General features: G+C 40.5%; 1 protein-coding gene and 1 long non-coding RNA gene across 5 annotated transcripts; one reads left to right on the top strand and one right to left on the bottom strand.

Annotated features, from left to right (window-relative positions):
• Nucleotides 1–4130: 4130 nt before the first annotated feature.
• Nucleotides 4131–25042, bottom strand: kansl1l (KAT8 regulatory NSL complex subunit 1-like). 4 transcript variants are annotated; one of them, XM_079666941.1, is made up of 16 exons: nucleotides 24812–25042; nucleotides 22529–23647; nucleotides 18249–18405; nucleotides 17629–17784; nucleotides 16816–16922; nucleotides 13785–13959; nucleotides 12417–12591; nucleotides 11561–11692; nucleotides 8326–8475; nucleotides 7753–7850; nucleotides 7355–7467; nucleotides 6940–7009; nucleotides 6731–6843; nucleotides 6280–6385; nucleotides 4997–5229; nucleotides 4131–4575 (listed from the first exon to the last, which is right to left on the bottom strand). In XM_079666941.1, exons 2-16 carry the CDS (start codon nucleotides 23596–23598, stop codon nucleotides 4542–4544), a joined length of 2889 nt encoding a protein of 962 aa, XP_079523067.1. In that variant the 5' UTR covers nucleotides 23599–23647; nucleotides 24812–25042; the 3' UTR covers nucleotides 4131–4541. The 4 variants fall into 4 exon arrangements, with proteins under 4 accessions (XP_079523067.1, XP_079523065.1, XP_079523068.1 ...); XM_079666939.1 differs by having other exon boundaries at nucleotides 4132–4575; nucleotides 6280–6388; XM_079666942.1 differs by having other exon boundaries at nucleotides 4132–4575; nucleotides 6280–6388; nucleotides 18249–18399.
• On the top strand, nucleotides 18418–22686 carry LOC307030481. Its single transcript, XR_013805667.1, has 3 exons — nucleotides 18418–19204; nucleotides 19410–19489; nucleotides 22551–22686. It is a non-coding gene; the product is annotated as an uncharacterized lncRNA (long non-coding RNA).
• Nucleotides 25043–27695: the final 2653 nt, after the last annotated feature.

Below are 27695 nucleotides of genomic sequence, written 5' to 3'. Positions count from 1 at the left end.
AGGGTTATGCCTGAAGAAGGCGCTAGCCTGAGCCGAGTCGGCCTGCGGAACCTGAGGCTGCAAGCATGCCAGGGCCGCACGACTAGTGGCCGCCATTGAGGCATCCTCCATGCCCTGCAGAGAGCTCTGAGCAGAGTAGTGGGAAGCCTCCTCAGGGGTGAGCGGGACCCCGTCCTCCACCCCTTCATAGAAGAGGTTTAGCCGAAGCCACTAACAACATGGCATCCTCAAGCAGAGGTGCGGCAACCGAAGGAGGGCCAGGCGGCAAGCTAGTAGCCCCCACACCGGCCCCTGGCTGAAGGGCCAAGGGGAGCAACTTAGCTAGGAGCTAACCGATCCACCTTAGAGGACAGCCTATTTCTAGTCCTCTACCTGGGGGGTGAACCCAGAGCCATCACTCCATAAAGTCGCCTTCACTGGTTGAGTTAAACAATGAGCTCAACAGAGCACGCAAGATGTTAGCCAAGCGGCTGCTGCTAACAATCAAAAACATACGTTACCGGGAGCAAGAGCACTGCCTTCACCAGCTGAGTTAAGAAATTAAGCTTAACAGTACATGCAAGGTGTTAGCCAAGCGGCTGCTGCTAACAATCAAGCGAGACCAAGTCAAATAACACAAATGTTAAGACCAGATAATTAGCTTCCAAAGAAGAGAACAGCATGCATATAACCATAGTTACAGTAGTAACCATGGCCAGTGCTTACACGGCATAAAACCGTAGTTACAGTACTAACTATGGCCAGTACTTACACGGCTTAGAACCGTAGTTACGAAAGTAACCGTGGCCAGTGCTTAAAAGTGTCAGCCAAACGGCTGCACACTAGCGCATATATAATATTGGGAGGGATGAAAGCCTCTAGCACAACCTGCTGAACGGAAAGAGTAGTAATGCTACTCACCGAATAAACAAAGCTAAGACCAGAAAACTGGCGTCTAAAGAAAAAACAGCACGGGTAACTCAGGTGCTTATCCCAGCGTCAGTCAAGTGGCTGACCAGGCAGGACACAGTCAGGGGGAGACTAGCTAGACAAGAAAATGCTGCTGAAGCTGGAAACTCAAAATGCTAATGATAGCTTGGCACAACGCCACGTCAGAAAAAGTACAAAAGAGCACAACAAGGGCAACTTCTGGGAGAGGGGGCGAAAACGGCCGGCTACAGCTCCTGGAGAACGAGTAAGCCCGCGGCTCCGACTGGATCAGTCGCGAAGCTGCAGGCAGCCAGCTGTTTGCAAAGAAATCCTTGGATCAAACGTTCCAACCGAAATGCTGTAGGCTACAAGAATGTAGCCACGGTACTCTCGCGTAGTGACGACACTGGCATATGTAGCCGGTGTCACATGGGTCACAGATCATAGGTGACTTTGTTGTTATTTGGTACTCGAGATGCGGGCGATGGACATATCCAGTGCTAAGCACCGCCACTGGCTGTCAGTAGGGACGAAATATAACTAACATGTTTTACAGGGCATAACAAACCCTTTATAAAGTGTTTACCTGATCCAGTACTACCTCTTGCAATAGCTATGTATCCAAATAATGTTTATTTTTTTGGTAAATTCGAAATGAATGGGATTTCATTTAAATCAACCAAAGTTTGAAAAACAATAATGGCAATAGGCCTGTATCTTTTCAGGAAAGCTCTCCCTGATCCATTTTTATTGGAACTACTTTCTAATAAAGGAATAGTCCCTATAGCCTATTGTGGACATTGTGATTTGATTAGATAATAATTACATTGAGATTAAGATCACTATGTTGTTGTTTCTATTGTGCCAGATCAAATTAAAAAATCCTAGTATCCTATAGTAAATGTATTCAACAGGAGACAAGCAGTTGCATAACAGTATTGTTGTATTAAGAACAAAAAATGTGTCACTAAAAATCACTACAATCTACTGAAACTAATGTTGTGCTAAGATGTTCTCTGACATGTAAGAGCACCCTCCGGAGTGCAACTGATGTAGATACAACCACGTAGAAATACAATGAACCAAAGTTCAGCTCTTTACAGTTGTGCCTATGATGTATGGAAAATTGTGTATCAGCTTAATTTGAAGAAATAAAATAGTTAAGCATCAATTTCTGTTAATTCCATGTTCCTTTAACAAATAAGGGTGCTTGAGGGATTCTGTTTTAATGTTACTGAAGCTGGATTCTAAGGAGCCCCCATGTGGCCACCAGAGGCTCTTTTTCCCTTCCACTTGTCAGCATTAAACCCCATCCCTGTTTTTCAGGTCTCAGGCTTGAAAATGAAATTTCCAGAACAAATGACCATAACTACACTTCTAAAATCGGGAAAATTAATAATCTTTTTTCTCAAAGTAATGATAAACCTGTGAGTTGGATTTAGAAAAGTCAAAATCAATATAGATGTTTTTATTTTAAAGAAAATTCAGATTGAACATAGTAAAAAACTGTAAATTATAGTTTCCGTCCAAAGATTATTTTTTACTTATAGTGAAAACCACCTTTGAATGATGGGATGGTAGACTAAAAGCTTTAGGAATCCAAAGTACAACATATAATAAGTACCCTGTATCAAGATTGATGCAAAACAAGTGACATTTGACCTTTTTAGAGAGGATTACCAAAAAACTCCACCTCCGGGGGTGACTTGGGTGGAAATGGGCGTTTTTGCCGTTTCTCTGAAACCCATCGCTCGATTTTGGTGATTGACATCTCTTTTTAACCGTTAGAGCCAATAGAATCGATGGGGGATTTCCACATACACACCAACGTTACCAAAAGTGGGGGCTATGCGCATGCAGTTTTGCCCAGAGCGAAAGCTGTCTCACACTCTGAAATCTGAAAAGTAGGTTTATTGCTTATGGATTATCAGAAATAATTTCAAAGTGACACAGACACATTGGATTAACCTATGGATTAACCTTCAGCAGCGTTTTTATCGTTTTAATGCCATTGAAGAAAACTTTTGATCAGACAACAACAGAGGTAAGACCTATTGCCGTTTTTGGTACCTAGCGCCACGTGTTGTGATGTCTGTTTTTGTTTATAAAGTCGCAAGTTCTTATCATGGAGTGATGATATAGATACTTATCGATTCTGTGTACTCTCACGTCACGATGCTAATCGATTGGTTGAATTTGCAGTTACGATAAGTAATAAGGGTGTTATACCGTGTTTTCTGTGCAACCGCCGTTAGTATTTTTTCACTCGTGGCTAATTCAGAGGTTCAGCGTTAGATGAATATAAAACATTCATAGTTTATTAAATATTAAAAAGCCCTCAGACGCTGTTTCCTGCAGATGATGCGTTTTTCCGCCCGGGGGCGGGTCAATGGGGTTCAACAGGTTTTAAGGTGGACTTCCTACAGGTGAGGTGAGACTACTGGCTCCGCTTTTCATTGGGAGGATACAAAATGACCCTTGCAAAGAACACGAACAAAGGACATTTCCTTGGTTTTTTGTATCATAGTCAGAAGAAGAGGAGAGAATCCATCTGTTTATGTAACATGCATTATCAGTAAGTATGCTGTTTTCCAAGATGAATTTGCTTCTTCAGACATGTGAAGCAATGGTAATTAAAAACCTAGATTAAAACCAAATTGTATTTACCCATACCAAGACAATTAATATGATTTCATGTGATTTCTTTTCTAATTGTGGGCACTCTCATCCCTGGTAAAAAGCAACTGACACACATACAAGAAGATGAGAGTGATGACCTTGAACACCATCTGCCCATTAGGCCCCCTGGTAGGTATGAAGCAGGTTTTGCATGTGGGATCAAAGTACGAGCTGTTTCACTGGGACTACGCCGGCCTTAAAATGTGGTGACCTCCATAAATATGAATTATTCGAAGCACTGAAATGACCTCCCATTAGTCTGTCCTTCCAGTACTACCTTTTATCAATGACATCTTAGATAAGTACACTTGGCTGAAGTTGCAGACATGTCACACGTGACTAAAATAAAAACCATGGAGGTAAAGATGCTTCACTTAATGTGTCAATTTCTTAATTGTCCGCATGACTTATAGCAAAAAAGGATGAACTGTTATAGATGTGCTATACAAGCAGTATTCTAATCAGCCATCAGAGAAATCTAGAAAATGCACAGGCGGGCAGATGTGACATTCACTGCTATGTTTACTGATGTAAATGTTTAATAATAACTTTCATAAAAAATATATATACATGAAAAAAACATGAAATTAAAAAGCACATATCTTTATATATATATATATATATATATATATTTATTTATATTCTAAAGTCTTCCGATACTATCTTTTTAAGACAACTGTGAATGAATGAATAAATAAATAGTGAGTGGCATCTACAAACAGTATGCAATCCTGAGACTACATTTGGGTAGTGCTAGTACATTCTTCTCTACATACAGTACCTCTTGTACATTGAAACTTAAAAGTATAGCATAAGCTACAGTAGTCAATTTACACTATTATGGCACATGCTACAATACTCACAAGATACAATTAAAAACACTTTAAAGTATTAAGCAGACACAATCAAATCCCTGTTCTGGAATGTATTAAGTATCCCAATTATCCCACGGATCATTTAACGTCAGGGTCCCAGATGTGAGGAGATCTGAAGAGGAAATTAAACAACTTTTAATACATTTATTTCACATATTTAAATCTGATTGATAGTCAAACCCACCCTTTCATAAATGATGACTGCCAATGTGTGATAGGATCCAAAGACTGACTGTTTGAACCTTTCAATCTTTATTACATTCCTTCCTTAATTATCCCAAATTCCTCTGAACAGTGAGTGAACCATGCATTTGGTAATGACGACTGCATCGATCAGAAACCAGAAATCCATTAAAAAAGAAGAAATGTTTTTTTGGTAGATGAATGAATGCACAGACAATTAAATGAATTTCTAAATAAATAAATATAATGATTATGGATATAATTTATAAATGCATCTGGCTTATTTAACATAAAATATGTTTAAGTTATACCACTACCCAACAGCTAATCACCTATATGTCTGTACTTACATGTTAAAGTAAGGCACTGCTCTCTCAGCTGCTCTTGCTTTGTCCACCAGATGACAGTGTAATACCAGAGCAGGAAGCAGGGGAGAGATGGGAGTTGGAGTTCTTTGCTTCTGTGGGGGTAGAGTTACACTCTGACCTCCTGTTGCCGCCACTTCTTCTAGGTTATCGGAGAGTAGGGCGTCTTCCTCGTCTTTTTCTAGAGGAAACTCTCGTGGCTCCCAGGGTGTCTGAGGCTGCCAGGGGAAAGAGTGCATAATGGAATTGAGCCACAATTCTGTAAATATAAATTAACAAAGAATAAACTATGAACATTTTGGTGCTAGTATGTGCTATATGTATCACTTTCTATGCACACAAGAGTGAAAATATAACAAATATATATTAGATATTTTTGAAGAGGAAAGAAACGTAAATAAAGTGCTACATAAGTTGTTAAATAAAACTCAAGATGACTTCCTATATCAGTAACTCCATTGAATTTAGACTTTACATTACATGTCATTTGTTAGACGCTTTTATCCAAAGCCACTAATTGGGGGGGCAATCCCCACAGGAGCAATTTGGGGTGAAGTGTCTTGCCCAGGGACACAACGACATGCTGACTGCAGTGGGACTCAAACTTGCTATCCCCTGATTTGAAGTCCAGCACACTATCCACTGAGCCACAGCCTCCATCCATACACTTTAAAGGGTGTATCATAGCGTCACATAAATCAGATTCCTTATTAAACGCTAATCAAACGCTGTGCTTTAATCAGGGTTTGTATGGGTGCTGGGTAGCAATAGAAGGGCAACAGAGTGAAGTGGGGATATTTGTGGTGTGGAGACATTGATTTGGACCGTCTGGTTTAGCAGCAACTCATTTCTTCTCCAATCAAAGCGAAGTGGTACAAAGCACTGCAATCAGAATATAATCAACCACAGCGAAGTGGAAACAAGTATCTGTGTAGGCTCTCAAGGATATATCTAGGCTGCCCAGTGCCCACACAATATAACTAGGGGAAAAGTATTGATGAGTGTTAATGTTTTTTCCACTTTATACTTTCCCTCTTGTGTTACAGAAAATATCTATTGTGTATCCGACCTGTATTTTTGTTATTTTCATAGTACTTTGAAATTAGTGTTTTAAAGGGTGATATATAAATAACGTTTATTATGATCTGGCCGCTATTTTAGAGATATGGCATCAAAATGAAACAGCCAATCGAAAATCGCTGTGTATGACCCTCCTCCTTCCTGAATCAGCATACTTGGGGTTTCAGATGTGGTGCTTTTGATCTTACCAGCCACTCCTCTGGGCTTTGCTGTTCATCAGTATCCAGCAGCTGAGCACAACTCAATTCAGCAGAGCTCTCTTCTCCTGATGTGCACATCCCGCCCCCTGACAACCTGCTGCCAAAGCCGGAGAGAAAAACAAGCATACCCCATGAAACGTCACGAGGAAATTACTCAACATTCCCCTTTCACACAAGCTGTATTTACATGCACAGAGATGAGCAAGCCAAGCATGCAATGGATGCTTCTGTCAGCACAGACAGTGAGTCGAGGATTTGATCCAATTCATTTTCTAATAAAGCATGATAAACACTGACATTTCAGATGTTTGAAAAGGCTGATATTTCTCACAATCCACCTGATTCACATAGTTCCCTTTACATTTTCATATCACCTGATGAAATAGTATTTAAATGAACACTGGATTATTTAGCCTGTGTGTGTATTTTTTGGTTTCACCTTTCAGGACGTCTGCAGCATTTTATTTTCGCCCATGATGGCCAGCGCAGCTTCTCTCTCTGCTCTAATTCCATGTGTCTCCGGGCAACCACGTTGTTATTGTTATCCTCCTCCTGAAAAGAACAAGAACACATACAAAGAGATAAAGGTGATATTTTCTGCACAAATAGCCTAACAAAAAAAAAGTTATCTAAGAGATGAGACATTACCTGCCCCTCCTCTTTGTCCTCCTCTTTCTCTGCTTCACAGTTCAGAGAAAAGGGGTCAACCACCCGCCAGCTGCAAAGAAAGACACACTTTTGGTGTGTTTTTTGTGACAGACAGCGATGGTGGACAGTGGGCATAGCATTTTTCTAATTCAAGGTATGTTTTATTATTTTATTATTATGCATTTATGTTAAGAAGCTGCTTGTTTGGAAATAAAGGTATTTCACTACAGACCTTATACGATTTCGATCAACAAGTTTAATGGGCAGAATCAAATGTCTCTTTATTGTAGCAGTACAGGGGAAACTGAGTATTTCACAAAGCATGGTTAAAGTGACCTATAAGAAAAACAGTTTCTACAACCTTTGTAACGAAGAGCATTAGGACATAGCTACCCAGTCAGCTTTTATTTCCTACCTTGGTGTCAGGATGTCTTTGTACTGCAGCTTCTCCACTTTAGCCAGGGACATGGGGATGACAATGTTGTTGATGTTGTACACACTCTCTCCCTGTCGTCTGCGAACACAGCCCTAAAACGAAACATGGAGTGACAGTTAACACCAACAATTCTGAATTTCTCACACATTTTAATGTAGTCAGCCTACATCACCATTGTCGCTGTGATACAGGCTTTCTGTTGACTATAGCTTCTTCATATTCACATCAAATGTTGTATTTTGAATTCATGAAATTAAATTATTTTCTTGGCCCGATTTAAGGGTCAGTGTTGATTCAGGTTTGGTATCCGGTAAAGGTTACTGTATACATGAATGAGTGTTCTCGGAAGCATACATATTTTAAAATGTGTGTATTACCCGTGAGGCCTGCTTGTGTGGCGCCTGTGTGTAGCTGTCCTCCAGCACTTCATCTGAACTGTCTAGGTCATAAAGCTGGTACAGGTCATCTTTCTCATCTGGGTATAACACACACACACACACACACACACACACACACACACACACACACACACACACACACACACACACACACACACACACACACACACACACACACACACACACACACACACACACACACACACACACACACACACACACACACACACACACACACACACACACACACACACACACACACACACACACACACACACACACACACACACACACACACACACACACACACACACACACACACACACACACACACACACACACACACACACACACACACACACACACACACACACACACACACACACACACACACACACACACACACACACACACACACACACACACACACACACACACACACACACACACACACACACACACACACACACACACACACACACACAACCTTTAAGTTACTTTCTATGATCCTGGAATACAGTAGGTGAACTGTGAACATATACATATACACACCTTCTAATAGCCTGTGGATGTGTTTTTTTCTCTTCCTTTTCCTCTGGTTGGCTCTACGGTGTTGACCCTGAGCAGAGCCTGCCATCCCGATAGGTGACAGACCCATAACTCGGCTTTTATGATGCTTTGCACGCTGCTTGTATTTGTGACCTACAATGAAACACACAGACAAACACACACACAAACTGAGTAAACACAGCACAGGAATGTCCTTTCATTCCTATTTTCCCTTCAGTTCCTGAGGGATATTCCACCTTGGTTTAAGTCTACAAAAGCTCATCCTTAACCTTTAGTCCCATTATTTCAGCTGGTGACTTCCTTAGTTTTATTAGCCTAACTCACACCATTAATGCAGATAACTTGCTAACAAAATGTATAATGTTTAATCTCTTTCTCTTCATTTATCAAGTGAAAATGCTTGAAACTTGAATAGATTATTTTGCTTTTTTTGTAACTTTGTAAAAACAATGTCTGCCAGGGTTAGGGATGCATTTAAACACATGCACACACTTATCTTAGCCTTCTTTTAGTGCTGTGGTCAGAACTTTAACCCAATCCATTATTAGGAGAAAAGAAGGACAGAAGGAGAAGTAATGAAGGAACAGTAGGATGGAAATTATGCCCGGGATCCACTTCAAATTTCAATAATAAAGTACATTATTTGTACTGTAGTGCCTTCGCTAAAAGTTAACTACTAAATCCTTTATGCAATTATTTATTATTCTCCATAGTATTTACCCATACGACCATCTCCTGCTTGCTTGACTGTTTACGTCAGTGGTTCTCAAATGGGAGTATGCGGACCAAAAACATAATTAATGCATATGCACAAACTACTAATAGTAGATCAACTACTTTATTCAAAAGTTTACAGTAATTCTGGATAATAAAATGGGAAAAGTAAACTCTTTGCTCTCTTTTCCTCTCCCTCTCCTGACAGCCCGTCAGTCTCGTGCAGCTCGCTGAACCTGTAATAAGTGACCCGACAGAAAAGAATAAATATATTTATAACTAGTTTAGCTAGTTCCAGGGTAGATAAACTAGCTAAGTGTGTTAGGTCTAACTCTTAGTGTATGTTGCACGGCTCAACGATCCGAAACAGCGGCGGAGCTGTTATAATGCAGAGCTGTGTGTTCTCTGTCAGCAGCAGCTGATCTGCTCTCTCTCTCTCGCGTCCGGTTATACTTCACTCGCGTCTATGTCCAAATCTATCAGATCTAGCTAGTTCTAGTTAATTATATGACTGCCTGCTTTTCAAAAGGACCTAAACAATAAGCGTTGCTTGACAACGGCGTGTGGCCGCAAAGTATAGCGCAGCATATGTTTATATGAGGGGTCAAAATCCCATGCTCATAAAATGCTCATATTTTTTTCTCTTCATTCCCCACGCCCCAAAATAAATAAATATACCAATTTCAGGGAAAGTAATGACGTTTGAGCAGTGTGGGTTTTATATTAACAGAGTTACACATATTTCAAAACGCGAAGTGTAATAACTGCAGGTTGCCTCCCCGTCAGAATAACAAAGGTCCTCAGTGAAGCTCAAGCACATGTTTCTCACTACATTGTAAGTACAACTTATTAAAAAGATCAGTTCAATGCAACTAATGTCGTCTCAGTGTGATTGCATGATGTTAAAATTGGTTTGCCATGAATTTAGTGATGGATTGTAAACATTTGAAATGTAGCATTAAGTGTTTCTCAGTTACAAGGTTGTTGTTTTAATAAATCAGACACTGATGGTGCAGCGCTGTACTGTACCTCTTTATAGGCTTTTTTCCTTAACAAATTGTTTTTGCGCTGATCAGGGGGTACTTGGCTGAATTTTTTTTTCAAAGGGGGTACATTATTGAAAAAAGTTTGATAACCACTGGTTTAAGTGACCTGATTCTCCTTTAGCTACAATCAGGTATCACAAGGAGTTTGATGATTTAGAAGGCTATTATCAAAGGTGACGTTAGCTTGAACGAGCGAACGGAGAGGAAAGGAGAATAAGATCATTCAAGCCGACAAGAAATCAATAGAGAGGTGGGTAAGTGACATCTTCATCAATTTCCAATTGGCCTCCAGTGTGTTTCCTACTGTACTCTCTACCTACTTCTACTACAGCACTTATTGCCTTTCTTTTAAATCCACCGATTAATTTAGCACATAAAAGGAAGAAGTCCGTCAAAACGTTTTGACGATCAGGGAACATGCTTTAAACAACCATGGTGACGGAAACACTTACACCCCTGAAACCAGAGCTGCCAGAGGCATTTGCAGGAGTAAATAATTGTTAATTAGCATCAGACTAATATATATAGACAATGTATCGACACTGCTGAAATGCCAAATGATAACGGCTCAGTTGGAAGCCTCACACAGAGCCAGCGTGATATCTGACATGCGCAGAATAACTCAGGAGGGAGACAAAGAAGACAAATTCCACTTTTTTAAATAATTTATAAATATTGGTTAAGTGTTGTTTAGAAACAAGGTTGGATAAAAAATAATTTAAATATTGGTTGTAGTGATCAATTAATCTGGCAATTAATTTAGGTTTATTCAGGAATTTGTATAAACATTATCAATCTTACTTAGTCAAAGGGATGTCACTTTTTTACCCGAAGTTAGTCAGCTTAGTGAAACAGAACAAAGCAGAAGGGTAAATTTGGCCTTCCTGAAAAAATAAACAATTAATCCATTATCAGAATATTGGTGATTTTGTGTCTGTTAAACTAAACAACACGTCAATTAGTCGTCTAATCACTACAGCTCTGATAACATATTTTCGTGCAACACCTTATCCAATTGGGACCAAAGCGCTAGCACCAGTGATGTAGCTGTAGTTATTCTTAAAAAGAACACATTCAAAAGGTTTCGCCTGTGAAGCTGGAGCAGGTAGTGAAGACTTGTAATTCACATTAAATTACTACTGACTTCAAGACAGACTTCTTTGCTGCCAGCTCTGCAAAGAGAAGTGGATCAAAGCCAGCAAGTTTCTACAACAACAAGAATGCAGGTGGAGTCTGTTAAATAGCACCTCTGCCTTCCAGTTGATTCCATTACTCCTAAACACAGCTTGTTACAGTCCTGCTCACATGCATTCTGTGAGTTTCTACATGGCACAGCAAACGTGTAAGAGTAAAGTACATGCAGAGCAAAAAAAGTAGACAAAGCAGTTATCAGACAGGAGAGCACCATGGAACAGTACAGGATATGTGACCAATACTGGTAAAGGGCAGGATCTTACTGTTGTGCAGTGGCGTGGAGCTGGATCTGTTGTAGTGTGATGGACTGCATGGCTCCAAACTTATAATCAAAGGCCTTAGGGACCATTCTTCTCTGGACAGGGCCCTGTTTGATTGATTGGACTGAGGAGTACCTGAAGGAAGATGAGACAATTATGCCGTAAGTATGCGGTTAAAACACGGTTACTCAGCACATCTCTTAATGCAAGCATGCAATAAAAGGCAAACACAAAGGAAGTGCATGACGCAGTCAAAGCACCCGTATCCATTGTTCTCTATTCAAGCCCACACACTGGCAGCATCGTGAAGCAAGGTAAGACATCCTGATACACCACTGCTTTAGTCCATGTGCCCAGCTATCACTGCCTCTGTGTGGCCCGTCTGACATGCAGGCGTCAACTGGAAAATGACACACGGGTGTGTGGTGCACCTGTTGGTTTACCATGTCAAATTCAAGCGAATACAATACTCTTGTGAACTGCACCTCTCAGGAAACAGTAGATAAATCAAATGTACCACGTTTTAGCTTTTCTTTTTTAAAGGACACCTATTATGCAAAATCCACTTGTTCATGTCTTTTATACATAAACATGTGTCCCCTCTGTGTAAAGGGGCTGAAACAGAGGGGTTCATGGGATGCTACAATGATCTGTTTGGTATTTGGAGCCAAACACTTCAGAGACATGTTTTGTGCATATCTGAGACCTATTATATATTGATGAAAAACAGTATAATAGGGGACCTTTAAATAAAAGGTGATACAAGTGTCCTTGTCTTCCTCATATTTAATGTTAAATAATGTTTTCACAGTCATACCATTCACACAATGTTATGAACCAATTGTAATATGTATCCTACCAAATGAAAGAGACACTGCAGGGTGAGGGTTGGAGCTGGGGGTCCTTGAGGACAGGGCCCTGCTGGAGCTGCAGGCGGGGTCAGAGCACAGGACTACAGGGTCACAGGATGAACAACATGAACAGGAAGGTGATGAGAGAGAAGAGGAATGAGTACACGTGGACCTCCCAGAGTCCTGAAGCACAAAAAGAGAAGAAAAAAACAGAGTCTTTTTTAGATTATACAACTTAGTTTCTTAAACTACTCGATAAACTTGGCCGTCTCCTTGTGTTCTTTTAGAGTATGAGTCAGAGGGAATTTAAGGGAGCTGCGCTGTGGGCACACTGATTAAAGTAATTAAGTTGTTAACATGCTTTCTTTTGCATCTGGCAATATCACAATGGAGCTGCCTAGGGCTGCTTCTTTTTATACAGAGCTACAAACTCTATTAGGCTCTATGCGAGTAGAAGTGTTTGGCAAGGTGTTACAACTCCAGGGTCAAATCCAAAGGTACCTTTACATTTCAAACTGTTGGATTAGAACATGTCAATCTTTAAAATGGTTAATATCTTTGTGTGTGTGCTAAAGAAGAGCAGGATGGTGATTCGAAAACAAAAGTTAAACCTTGTGTTTTTATTAAAGGCATCACTGACTCAAACATTAATCATTATTTGAGGTATTATAATATAATATTGACTTAAATGAAGACAAAAATACCCATTTCTAAACTGAAGTCAAGGTATTGTGTATAATAATGTTCATAGTCAATCCCTTAAAACCTGACTTTACAAGGACATAGCAATGTCCCCAGGCTAACTGAAGGCTATAGCTTTAAATGAACTACTTGCACCCGTTTTCTTGAAGTCCTAGTTCATCAAATTTGAAACATTTATTATAAAATCACAAATGAGGCCTATAATTAGGATGAATAATTGATGCATTGTGGTTAAGTAAACTGGGGCAGTAATACAGTAATCAGGCATAGTGCTGATGTCATCTTGATTAATGCCTTCACAATCACTTCCTCAGAATAAAGAGGGGGAAAATGCAAATGTCTTCATTATCCTTACTGTGCAGGGACATGGTGCCACTAATGAATAGATTCTAATGAGTTATTCTAGAAGCACAGACTTGTTCAAACTAAGATTAAGTGTAGGAGTAAATAAGTCATAATTCTAACTGGACCCAATGTAATTCAAACAGCAAATAACACAACAAATAAAGACATGCATATTTGGGGTCAGACTTCTTTGATATCGTTTTAAACTATTGGAAGATAAATGTGTCCATGTGTTGCGTCATGGCACATAGATGTGTATGTGTGTGTGAGAGTTGCATTATGTAAGTGAGAAGATGGATAGACTGGGAAATGGCTGCTTGTGTGCCTACCTCTGCACTGCTGGAGTTGCAGGAGTTGAAAGAAAACAGTTTGGGCTTGTGGTAGGTGACCAGGGGTCGAGTGCGGGCACACACGCATGACACATCCGATTTGAAGAGCCTCCTGGTCCCCAGTCTCCTTCTCTTGGAGCTCCCAGGGACAAAAATGTCGCCTTCTCTCTGACCACTGCAAAAACGAGATTTTTTTTTTTTTTAATGAATGCATTGTTGGTTTTAGATCTTCTTTCAGGATAACAGCCAGAAACACACAATAGCTTGTTACATGCATACACAGGGTGAAGAGCTGTTTTTTTTTTCTTAATCGCTTGGCTTTTATCTTTAGAGCCAGACAGAGAGTTAAAAAGGCAGCAGGAAGGATAGTAATGTAATGGGTTACATTAAAACAAGCTTGATCATTCCGAATATAGAATACCCCTAGACCAGACAATGTACAAACCTCTGGTGATACAAGATTCTCTGTTTCTATTTTAAATGACATGTCATTTGTGTTGGTGTTACAAATCCTTACAGTGTCATGCTCAGGCTGGAGCCACACGAGGACGATAACGCAAACGGACCGCTATCAAAAAAATATTCCGTCCACACGCAACAGGCACGAGAAACGTGTCCGTTCACACGAGACCGCTCGAAAGCGCTGGAGACGCTGTTGTACATATGCCAGGCCTGTAAGTGGCGCTGTAGTCTGCCACAAAAGCAGCGAAGAAGACTTCCCGCGCATGGTTGCCATGGTTGCCCTTCTGTTTATTCTCCGCTGTGGAGGCTCTGTCTCTTTTTCTCCCTCCCGAAGCAAGCCTGTTCTCCTGCTGTAAATCTCCCCGGTAGTCCACCAGCAGATGAAAAACATCCACCTCTCCGCCTCTTCCAAGGGACGAGGGAACCGTGCGGCAGAGTTTCAGTTTTTTCGCTGGTCAACATGTCCGTTAAAGTTTAAATCTTCCGGACAAAATTACAAAAGTGCCGGTCAGAGGTCTTCTTTGTTATTTATTGAGCTTTAAAACAAATGAATAACGACTATATGATCATATAAGAATAATAAACGGAGCCTCTCTTTTCCTCCCCCTCTTCTGAGAGCCCAGCAGCTGATCTCTGAGCAAGAGAGGTGAGGAGAGGCGGGGATATTGCTTCAATGTTATCAGGAAATGATCGTATAGGCGTAAACACGGAGCCGTTTGGCCCCCGAGAGCGTGTCGTTTGCCTCGTGTGGCCGAACCGTCTTTCTCAGGGGTGGGGAACCTCCGGCACCCGGGCCCGTATACGGCCCGCAAGACCATTTGGTGCGGCCCTCGAGGTAATTTATAAACACACGCAAGAAAGATTTTTTTTTTTTTTAAATCTAGGCCGCAAAAAAATTAAACAAGTGAGTGCCTGTTTTTCCTGGCCAAGGTCAGGGTCCTTGAACACAACACGAGCCTAACGTGTCATCACGTGGTATATGTCTCGTCTGACTGGGGTGTAGTTCTGACGGAGAGCAACAGAACGCCTCTCGGGGCCGGGACTTCAGAAATGTCAGTACCCATAAGGAGCCGTACACATGCCGCAGTTTTTGCGTGGCTGTGTCTTTAGTTGAAAGCCCAGTGGTGATCTGTTCATCTGTCATACTGATCATACAGTCAATAACTTTGTTGTTATTAGCATCTGGTTAGCTAGCTATGCTAATGAATATAAGAAGCTTTTTCTACAACCAGTGAGGTAAAGGCACATCTTTATATGATCATTATAGTTATACAAAAATAAGAGAATAAAGTAAACAGGTATCAAATTCTATGTGACAGTAAAAAAAAGTTATTAATAAACAAGAATACAGTTTGAAAGGGGAGTGATTTGTAAAATATCCATAAAGAAAAATAAATCTGTTTATAGGTCTGTTTCAAATGGATGTTGAGAGATATATCCATAGATCTCTTAATGTTGCTCTCAAATTGCATCAGATTGATGCTTTTAACTTCAACATTTAAAAAAAAATCTTCCCAGGGGAGCATGCCCCCTGACCCCCCTTGAGGAGGGTTATGGCTAGAAAGGATCCGTCTTGTGTAAATACGACGTCACATTCTCGTTGTAACTCTCGTTGGACCGGCTCGGAAACACATCTACTGCAGTAACATGCAACATACACATTAATGCAGCAGCAATATTAATAGAGAAACATCAGACATAATAGTAAAACACTGAAAGGGAACATTTTATTGCACCAGGAGCAATCTTGGGACTTTTACTGCGACAACGTTGACTTGCCTGTGAATTAAAAATAAACCATAGTGTTGGTGATCTACAGTGTTGTCATTCTTCTTTGAACAGCAAGACCGCTAACACCCTATTTCAACAATCACACTCCCTGTCATTGACATAATTAATAGATAGTTTAGCTTCTCATCATCATTTGCTGTGTCGCACTGATATTAACGATCGTAACTGAAAGGCTGCCTGCCAAAAGTAAACATTCGGCCACGTGACTTGCAAACTCTCGCGAGAGTTTTACATAAGACGGATCCTTTCTAGCCATAACCCTAGAGGAGGTGAGGTCCCCCCCCCACTTAAATCATGTGCACATGGATAGGAAACTAAATACATTTGCACACATCTTGTGTCCATAGCTTTCTGTTGTGGTGCTCATGCCACACCGTGCACGTGCATGCATACGCGAGTCATGGTAAGATATCTGGATTCAGAGGTAGCTTTTTCTTTGCACAGCATGAAAGAAAGGCCAAATGAATGGGCTGTGATTTTAGTATTTTTAAGCAGAGGTCAATCATTTGTACGGCCCTCGGAGGATGTTGAAAAAATTAAAATGGCCCTTGAGAGGAAAAAGGTTCCCCACCCCTGGTCTATCTGATAGTGAACTGTAGCATACGACCGTTATCGTCCTCGTGTGGCCGGGGCTTCAGACAGTTAGTTAGGTGTGTGTGTGTGTGTGTGTGTGTGTGTGTGTGTGTGTGTGTGTGTGTGTGTGTGTGTGTGTGTGTGTGTGTGTGTGTGTGTGTGTGTGTGTGTGTGTGTGTGTGTGTGTGTGTGTGTGTGTGTGTACCTTGTGAAGGCTTTCTTGCCTCTCCAGGTGTGGGATGTCTGTTTAGATAGCGGTGAAAAGCTGAGAGGAGGCATCAGACTGTTGACAATCTGGCTGAGCTGGGCACTCTGCAACAAAGAAACCATCCATATAATGCTTAGGGATACATACAAAATAATGGATTGATCAGACTGATAAACATAGCATTCAGGTTTAAGGAAAAAGCTCATTTTATTCAGGTACCTTTGTTTAATTGAGCTTCAAATGTGCCTGGTGTTGCACAATAGGATTCAAAAGGAAATTATTCTGGATAGAAATTAGGTGAAGACATCCAACACTTTTATTTGGCCGAACAAACTCATTTCTGTCAAGTGAAATGAAAACACACAGCCGAGATTTTGTCGAGCTATTGACGGGCATTATTTTGTACTCAATTAGCCTTCTCAAAGCAGGTAATTTTGTATTTATGTAAAATGTTTAATATACTTTTAGTTTTAAACTAAAACAGATTGACTTATTTGTATGCCATTAAAACAGTTTGCACTTGGATTATCAGTCGATTTTCGGCATCAGCTCCCTTCCTACAACAGATGAAATCCCTTTAGGCTTCACAAAGCAGCAGGAATTTCTGCATTCCATATGCAGTGTCGCTATCTAGCATAACAGCTAAAGGTCAAGCAACATGCATACTCTAATTAATCTGTCTAACCTTCTCTAGTTCCTGTGCTTTTCTACACAACAGACACATTTGTCAGGTTATTCTCATGATTTTGTGTACTATTCCTCTTTACACAGTCGGTATAACTTGTGTCTTTACTATTTCCTGCCTCCTACCTGTCTCTCTATGTTGTACAGAAGGCGTGTGGGGCTGCAGGGTTCATTGTCAGCGTCTGATCCGGCCGTGCAGGATAACCCCGCCAGTTCTCTCAGCAGGGTCTGCTGAATCTGTCGGTCTGTCAGTGGCTGGGACTCTGCAAGCACCACACCACCCTAAGATAAACAAACACACACACACACACACAAATAACATGGGATCAACTTTTAAAATTAAACCCTCAACATTTGGGAGAATCTGCCTGAACAGAAAAATAGCCCGTTTTGGATCCTTGCTATAAATATGGACATTTGAATGGATTATTGAACAGGATTAAGAAGAGAGACACCCTATTTCTAAAGCATTTATAAAATGGCATTATCTGTTAGAACAGTCCGTGACAGCTGCTTGCATTGTTTTATGTATCTTTAAAGTGAGACTATAGTGGCCCACTTTTCTATAGGAGATGTTATCAAAAGTCTTAGTTACAGTATTGCAGCAACAATTGGCAGAACATTTACATTCTCTTCACTCAAAACTGACTTGTATCAAGGCTCCAGTAAAAGCCCTTAATAATCTATAGCTGTCTATTGTGTCAACTGGCCTTTATTAGGGTCTTTACAGAGGGCTTTTGCCTTACCTTGCAAGAGCGGATGTGCTTGTGGAGCTCCACAAGTTGTTGTGTCCTCCCTTCCAGCTCGGCCAGACGCAGCTGCAGCCAACTCCATCTGCTGCCCAGCTCCGCTCTCTGCTCCAGCCACCGCCTCTCACAGCTGCTGCTGCTGCTGCTGCTGCTGGAGGAGGACAGGGTGATGGATGATAGAGAGAGGACACTTAGACCCGTGTAGTGGTATTAGTTATATTACTCTCTGTCAAATGCTCCAGAAACTGTTACAACCTCACAAGAAGAACATTGCTTCAGCCAAGAATGCTGAAACAATTTCAAGATATTGAATGCAGTCATAAACTCCAGTACAATCATTTACTGGAAGTGTGCGAAGAGGCTAGCATGCAAGAATCACTGGCAGGGAAATGTGTGTCACCAGTGGGAATAGTCACACAATGAAGGGGGATTGAGAGACACCAAGAGAGCACTTACAGCACAATCCATTTGTCAATTCACACATTTGTTCTGCGGCACTGCCTTCTTAAGACCTATCTTACATCAATCATGTTGCCGTACCATTTGGCATCCCCTCGATTTTGCTGAAGCACAAAAGCTTATCCAGGCCAAAGAATAAAACCCTGTTGATTTGTGCGGTGTGTATCCATAGTATGTTTCCATGGCACTAGCCTGTTCAGTGAGCATTCATCCTCTCTGTGTGTGTGTGTGTGTGTGTGTGTGTGTGTGTGTGTGTGTGTGTGTGTGTGTGTGTGTGTGTGTGTGTGTGTGTGTGTGTGTGTGTGTGTGTGTGTGTGTGTGTGTGTGTGTGTGTCTCCAGCAGAGCTATAGTTGCTATGGCAGTGCTATTGGACCTTGGCTAGGACAGGAGGGACTCCCCCCACTTCAAACACTCGGATGCAGGACTGAGAAGGGTTAGGCCAGTCAGAGAGCAGCTATATAGAATACATGACATTACCCCTGGGTGTTGTGAGGTAGTTATTCTACAATATCATCTTGTGAAGTAAGATACCAAACATGTTGTGTGCTCGCCTGATCAAAATGAAACCCAGTGTTTTGGTGGATTTGAATAAGAACTTCATAAATAAAATCAAAGCTGTTTAATGACTGCTTCTAGACTGACTTTGAATCAACTCTAAGCTAATATCCGTAGGTTGAAGCTCCCTCTTTACTCCACAGACAATGACCAGACCTGGCTGCCCTGCAGCTCTTTCCAACTGTATAATGAGAACATTCCTGGAATATCTGCCAAGCAGTGGGTGAGTCAATGGGAGAGGGTAGGAGAGGAGAGGTTACTATTTACTATTTATATTTTATTGTTATTAAAATCATTAATAAAATGAATGGTCTAGTAAACCACTAGCTACCCTCCAAAGTGATAAGGTGTGAGTTTCCATAGACAAATCCTGTTTTCATTCAAGGCCGGCCCCAGCAAGTAGCTTTAGGAATTCCCCCATTTGGATAGTATTTCCTGACTCTTACAGAGGCTTTAGAGCTGGTTGGGTGTGTCTTGCACTTAAGATTTCCAACAAGAAACCTTTCACAAATACTCCCAAAAATATAAAATAACAAAACTGCTGAAAACTGAAAATGAGCAACAGCTGGAGGTGTGAAGGACAGCTGCCGGTGAGGTCGGCAATGTGGTTCCAAATTAAATCAAACCAAACATGTCACTGCTTTACAAGTTAAAGTGTCAAAGGGCAACTGTTTCCACATTTTCTAAAGGGGGACAATGAACTGTCCAGTTTCCAGCAAGGAGACATTCTCTTCAAGGAGGAACCTGCCATAAAAACACCCCGGGGAAGGTTTACTGACGAAACACAGAGCATTGTTCCACAGACTCGTAGAAAAAAGCAAGCTGACGCTTCCAAGATGACAGAAGCTGGCCAAATAAAAGACACACACACACACACACACACACACACACACACACACACACACACACACACACACACACACACACACACACACACACACACACACACACACACACACACACACACACACACACACACACACACACACACACACACACACACACACACACACACACACACACACACACACACACACACACACACACACACACACACACACACAAAACACCCTTTCTCATCCCTGCTCTCTCAGTGCTTACAAAAATGCCCCCTTTTGTAAACAGCCCGTTTATTGCACTGATTCGGGAAACACAAGGGTTGAAGAAGAACATCTAACAGAAATCAAAAAAGTTGTACTGCTCTTAGAAAGGTCTAACTGGACCAAATCCAAGATTAAGATTTGACCCCTCTTTCTCTTCAGTGTTTCTCATTAACGGATTTACTTTTGTGGCACATTATTAAGCAAACTAATACAAAGGTCCAAACAGCAAAAATATTTTGGTTGAAATAAATGTTTGTGCTATGTACACCGTTTTCATGCAAGTTGATACGGCTATGTGGCTTTTTAATGCCATAAAAATACTCTTAACTTGATTTCAATATTATTTTTCTCGCCTGGGGCAATATGACTCCCTAAGAGAAAGGACATGAGGAAAGCAGCAACGCCCTTACTAACCACACACACACAAAAATATTATTCAATATAATAAAGAGGAGCAAGATGGGGAGGAATGGCTGCCATGCGGCTTGCTGGCTCCGCCGTGTTTATTTCCTAGCCTGTGGGCAAAGTGTGTTGAACATGTTATGAATGCAGCATGGAAAAATAATGTGTGTGTGTGTGTGTGTGTGTGTGTGTGTGTGTGTGTGTGTGTGTGTGTGTGTGTGTGTGTGTGTGTGTGTGTGTGTGTGTGTGTGTGTGTGTGTGTGTGTGTGTGTGTGTGTGTGTGTGTGTGTGTGTGTCTGGCTGAAAAATGTCATCATACTCTCCACAGCTGGGAAGACCGAACTAGTGCTTACAACAAACAGTGTAATCTCTTCTGAACGCCAAGTAAAATATGTGCCGTACAGACACAGTGGAACTCTTTCACTCAGATGACTTTCCAAATCGTATAATCTGCCATCCTGGAATAAGCCAATCTGATTAAATCTGTGTTTTTTTTTAACAAGTTTCATCTCGTTTAGTTTCAGTATCTCCATTGTCCTGAACTCATTGGCTCCATCGACAACAACAGCTGGCTTCTGGCAAACCCAATCCCAGAAGAGCATAACAAATATGTTGGCAGTGAGAGTGCAGTTAACTTTGTTTAAATAGTTTCCTATTGTTTTCTACAACACTAGTTGGTAACTTCATATTTGACACTGTGTGAAATGACATGGTTCTTCTTAACTTGATACACAAAATATATGAGGTTCAAGGGATTCTCAAGTGTCTCCTTTGTAGCGTGTTGATTTAGCTGGAATAACCAGCTGTGAAACATGTGACAAACTGCAGCTCTTAAAAATACACAAAGTTCAAAATAAGAAACAGACCTCGATTCCAAAGTGGCCCACAACATAAGAGACCAGGAAATGGGTCTTACTCAATTTGCTTGTAAAAATAGAAACCGACCGTTCCATGCCCAGTGAGTGGAAAATTAGCTTTCGAATAAGCAAAACAGCCCAGTAAACAAGTAGCAGTTTACAAATAAAATGTATAACCCAAGTATGGGTTTTATCCATAATGTACCACGTTCTGGCTTTTCTTTTTTAAAGGTCACCTATTATGCAAAATCCACTTGTTCATTTATTTTCTACATCAACATGTGTCCCCTCTGTGTAAAGAGATTCTGAAAGTTTCAGGAAAAAAGATTCTCTCTCTTCTTGGTCTGATCCATTTATATAAAAACTGTCTGAAAATGAGCTGATCAGATTTTGGCCACTTTATGATGTCATAACGATTTTTTGGCTTGTGTAACTAACCATTAGCCAATAACCAACCAAGGTACCCCCCCCCCCCCCCCCCCCTTATCACCTGAATCTCCTCCTAGAGCACCATTGTGTTCTTTCTAACCAAATATCTCTCAGAGGAGCGTGGGGAGTGGCTCCTTATTTTCATCTAAAGTAACAGACAGAGAATCAGCACTTTTGAAACAGGGCTGAAACAGAGGGGATTATGGGATGCTACAATGCATGATCTGTTTGTTGTTTGGAACCAAACACTTCAGAGACATGTTTTGTATATATCTGAGAACTATAATATATTGATGAAAAACAGTATAATAGGGGACCTTTAACAAATCATTTAATGGCTTCACATGATATTTTAAGTAAAAAATGAAAATACAAATGATAAGTAGCTCTGAAAAGGGAACCAGAAATGTAGTTTCGTCTATTAATGTTAGGGTTAGGTTACTTATAAACTTCCACTTTCCGGATACTCACACAGGTGACGTTTTCTTTTTAGTGTGTATCCTAACTTCCTCTCCCTCCTCATCTGAGCTGCTGCTGGCGGTGGCCTCAGAGTCCAACGCCTCCTGCAGGCCTCTCAGCAGCGCCTGGCTGGAGCAGCTGAACTCTCTGAGCTCTGAGAAGGAAAACGAGGCTGTGGGCGAATCCAGCCAAGAACAGTAGGGATCACTTCCCACTTGTGGAGGTAGTATAAAGGAACTTAAGGAGTCTGAGCTGTCCAGAGACACGCCGCTGATTTGACAATGCTTTTTCAGCCCCTCTAGTTGCTGGTCACAGTGTTGCAAAGCATGCTCTCCTAGCAGCGCTTGCAGTCTCCTCTGCAGCCTCTGAGCTCGGCTTTGCAGCCCTGCCTGCCTGCAGAGCTGCTCCTTCACAGCTCTCGGTGCCAGCTGGTCGGAGTTCACCCTGCAATTACAAGGCTGCACTGAAGATGCACTAGGACAGCCCATTGGAGTCACTCTCCCCTGTGACAGTGTAGGTTGGAGTGCAAAGTATGGAGTGTAGCCCTGGGAGCCACTCTCTCCATGGCAATAAGAAGGAGGAACACTCCGCATAAAAGGGTAATGCTGCAAATCACCACCACCTGGCCCATATTCAGGAGCAGCACCATGCAGCAGACAAGCCTCTTGGCCATTGTGCTCAGGGACAGGGACTAAAAACATGTCGGGTACACCTGGGAAGACGCAGGCCACCTGATGAGAATCTCTCAGGCCTTTAGGGAAGGAGAGGAGGCTGAGGAGGGAGGCCGGGCTGGGGAGAAACTCGGTCTCACACTGCCTGGCAGACGCCTGCAGACAGGGGGAGAGCACCGGGTTGGCAGGGAACTCCAGGGGGCTCAGAGGGAGACCCAGGTCCAGAGAGGGGAACAGGGAAAGGTTCAGCCACATCTTCTGGAGGTCACCATCATCTGTTAAGCCCATCTGAGATTCCAGCTCAGAACTACAAATGACTCTTCCATCTGAGTCCATTCTGACCGAGGCAGGAGGGGAGGACAGGTGGATCCCATGGCCATCTTTCAGGGTTTTGGTAAGAGCCGGGGCCATACCACTGATGGTCAAGGTAGCCAAGGCAGCAGATTTCCCCTCAAATTACCTGACAGTAAAAAAACATGTTAGAAGGTAATGGACACCTACTGATGTGAAAAAAGTTATCAATAAAAGCAGATATGATACAAAATACTGTTTGTCTATGGATAATGAGACCATATAATGTGTTGGGGTTAGATTGGTGAATGTATAACCTTTCAAGACATGGTAATACTATTTATTACAGATGGGAAAAATAGAAATACTAAAGTGTAAAAATACTCTCTTACGAGTAAGAGTCCTGCATTCAAAATCTTACTTAAGTAAAAGTATAAAAGTATTGGCATTGGTACTTAGAGTATCAAAAGTAAAGTTCTTATTGTGCGTCATGTCCCCTTTCAGAATCATATCAATTCCTGGATTATTAGTTTTGGTGCAATAATGTGTTCATCAGAGCTGGAAAAATTGGACCTACTTTTAATACGTTATATGCTACTGCTAAATATCCTAATCATAATTGTGTATTATAGTTTATGTATTAGTTTATGTTTTGTAATAGATATTAATCTGAATCTGTAAAGTAAATACTTAGTAATTAATTGTGTCAAATAATTGTAGTGAAGTAAAAAGAACAATATTGGTTCCCAACTTGTAGTGGAGTAGAAGAATAAACTTGCATGAAATAAAATATTCTAACAAAGTACAAGGACCCAAAAATCGTATGTTAGTAGGCCTACAGTACTTGAGTAAATTACACCACTGGTTACAGGGTATCTGTGAGCCTCGTTTTGAAAGGCTAAAAGTGCCCTCAGTACCCTCTTTCGGACACATATTTTGGTTTTGACACGGAAAATAAATCCCTCATTTTGCTCACAGCTTATTTGTTTCAACTCTGGTTCACTCAGTTTACAACGCCTTCTTAACTAACGGAATAATAACGGAATAATAAAGAAATAGGACCGCTGCTGTTTAAACGGTTTAATTACAGTCACATTAAAGCGTTAAACAGCTATGATGAGGTAGTGTGAAAGTTACCACACCAATAACACATGTTAATTTACGGAGCCAGGTAACTTAACAAGAGCTGTATTCGTTAAGTTACACTTCTGGATATTCTCGTCCGTCACAGGTTCAACGTACATACGTTTATACTAACATTACTAACAAAAATGACACTGAGTTACTGAGCCTGGACGTTAATAAAGTATTTTTATAACGCATAACCGCTCACCTGATTGAACATGGTTTACTCCCGTAAAATATACAGCTGAAAGCTTAAATCTTCAGTTGTTTCCTTTGTCGATCGTTCCAAAAAATAATATCTGACCGGGTTATCTGGCTATCAAACTCCCGGTGAAACGATGACATTATGTTATCCCGTTTATCGGTAGATCCGCTGTACTTCTAACTGACACCTCCCTTGCTTCACTCATCAACTGCCGAGATCGAGGAGCGAGGAGGAGGAGGGGCTGGACCGCACTCATGATGCCTTCAGGGCCCCTTCAGAAGATCAGACTCGGCAAGTGTTTTCCTTACCATACTTTCATTGCATTACATTACGATATTTAATGTTTAATTGTACCCAAAGAGCCAATTTGACCTCAGAATGTTGTATTTTTCTTTAAAGTTTGATATTAAGGCTTTGTGTGAATTCAACTGTATTCAACACACATAAATATAATCTTAATACCTCTTTATCTTGTAATGTTTCAAGGTAAAATCTCTCAAACACTTTAATTTCAAAATAAAAGAAAATGATCTTATAAATATAAATTATATCTGAATTATATCATAATTACAAGACAATTATTGTATCATTATAATATAACATCTTTCAACTATGTACGTTCCATTTAATGTTGTTTTTTCTTAATATCTCAATTGTCAAATATTTTTCTCCCAATTATGTATAATGTAGTTTGTGTTTATACAAAGCATTTCCAGAATATTATAACTGCTGTAAGGCTCCTGTATAGAAAGAGATTACTTTCTTGTATATTTACATTTTTGACTCCACAAAATGTGAGCCTTTGCCATGGTTTAAAAAAAGGTAATTTAGAAAATATCATGAATGATGTTAGATTAAAGGGCCAGTAACCTTAATTGTAGTCCATATGGCTTTGGTACAATTGTATAGAAAACTTACAAAACACTATTACAAAAAGTTACAGTTTTTAGTCCAATGGTTTATCAGGTATGCAGTCCTAACAAGGCAGTCATTTAAACCACAAAGAATGAGGACAATACATGGGAAGCAAATATTGTTACATTTTAATATTGATATACATTAAGCCTCACCACAAGAAATACAAAAGGATCATACAGTTGTAGGCCTACCGCCTGTTTTTTGTTGTACAGAACAAAAAACAATTCAGCAACTTGTGTTTTACAAAGATACTCTCTTACATTTCGTAGGTCATTGAGATGTTAAATATAGATACAAATATTTACGACAGATTATGGAGGTATCATTTCAGAGCCTGTGACCTCTGCCAGCATCAAAGGGCAAAATCATTGATAGAAATATATTGTTCACATCTTGGATATTTTGTTTCTGAATCTTTTAAAAATAATCTATGGTTTCGGACACATGTGATTTATTATTATTATCATTATGAATATTTTTGTTGAACATATACATATTAATATGAACATTTTTGTTGAATATATAAATATTATTAGGAATATTGATAAATACTGTATTCTAACAATACGGTATTCTTTTTCACCTTTTTTTTCATTTTTTTTTTTAATCTGTTTGAAATAAAGATGAAAATGAAATGGTTATCAAAATGTGCCTTATAAGGGTTTTACTATTATAACTTATATATGATTACTTATACTGATGCATTAGTTTGTAAGTATCATGTGACTGTTGTAGTTGGTCGGAGCTATAATTTCTAAGAAAGTTCAGAATGGATATGTGAAAATAATATGAAATAAAGCAAATACAAAGGTTAAAACACAATAGAAATATTACTCATCATCAATTTGCGGGGCACCTTGCCATCTATAACATAAAAACATAATATATCATACAAATCTAAATTGTAGATACATCTCAAGTTACAAACTGTAGCCTATGTTATGGTGTAAACCTAACAATTAAAATAAAGTGTTAAAACACTATAGAAGCACTATTTTGTTGCAAAAATAAGTTGACAAAAAGTTCTGCTTGCATATTGTCATGGTTTGTAATTGTAGTCATTGTTTTTTACTGTGTTCTTGTTTTTAACAAAGATACCCCATGCTAAATATTGGCTTATCATTTGTGTTGATGCAAAAAAAGTTAACCTTTAAAACAAAACATTGATTGTGTCTAAACTCTTACATTAATATTCAAGCTTCAGGGGCAGCTTGATTCACCTCACCAGTGTCCTGTCTTCTGGATTGAGCTCCTGCCTCACCCTCCTTGTTAAGTATGTTGTTCTCTGCAGCATCGAGCTGCTCTGAGCCAGATATCCGCGGCTCTCTGCCTGAATAAAGCCTGACCAACTCCCAGGGCCACCGTAGTGCCTGACATGTACAGGTTAATGACAGTGAAATGTATGGTTGGATCGATGAACACAAAGGGAAAAAACTCGCACATAGTCCACACAGCGCAGATCAGGTACAGGACTCCCTGTAGGATGCCAGTGACGGTGACCCTCACCTGGCTGCGTAACCGTGGATGGGACACTGGCTGTCCGTTTGCTACCATACGACGCATGTGTCCACACAGGTAGACTACAGTACAAAGACTCGACATCATCATCACACACAGACAGAAAAATAAGTGGATCTTCAGAATCTGAACCACAATGAGGAATACATATTTGAGCCATTTCAAGGAAGAAACCACAGTGTCATGATCCATTGTGGAATTGCTCGATCCAAATCTATAAAACGAATGGCCCAAATACAAGGTTGTAAAATCGAACACAGTGTAAATTCTCTCAACAAGCCAAAAGCAGTAGATGATGGATTTGACATTCTTCTTAATCCAGATGGAAAGAGCACTCTGCGCAGGTACAATCTGGGTGTAGTAGAAGAAGTTCAGCCAAACAGAGGATGTTATACTATTGGACAGACTGCAGACCGCCACCACATTTGAGATCCGAGAGGCTCTCCAACTT

The sequence above is a fragment of the Notothenia rossii genome (genome assembly GCF_949606895.1).
Source record: "Notothenia rossii genome assembly, chromosome: 2".
Classification (NCBI taxonomy): domain Eukaryota; kingdom Metazoa; phylum Chordata; class Actinopteri; order Perciformes; family Nototheniidae; genus Notothenia; species Notothenia rossii.
This window is presented reverse-complemented; position numbering and strand designations above follow the sequence as displayed.

Bases quoted from the DNA above. Each gene is read 5' to 3' on its own strand.
- kansl1l (XM_079666939.1), bottom strand. From the start codon at position 23,598: ATGGCCCCGGCTCTTACCAAAACCCTGAAAGATGGCCATGGGATCCAC. The intron at 16,923-17,628 runs GTAGGAGGCAGG...TCTTTGTTGCAG, and splicing joins TGTACAACATAGAGAGACAG to AGTGCCCAGCTCAGCCAGAT. The intron at 7,010-7,354 runs GTAGGAAATAAA...CTTTCTTTGCAG, and splicing joins AAAGACATCCTGACACCAAG to CTGGCGGGTGGTTGACCCCT.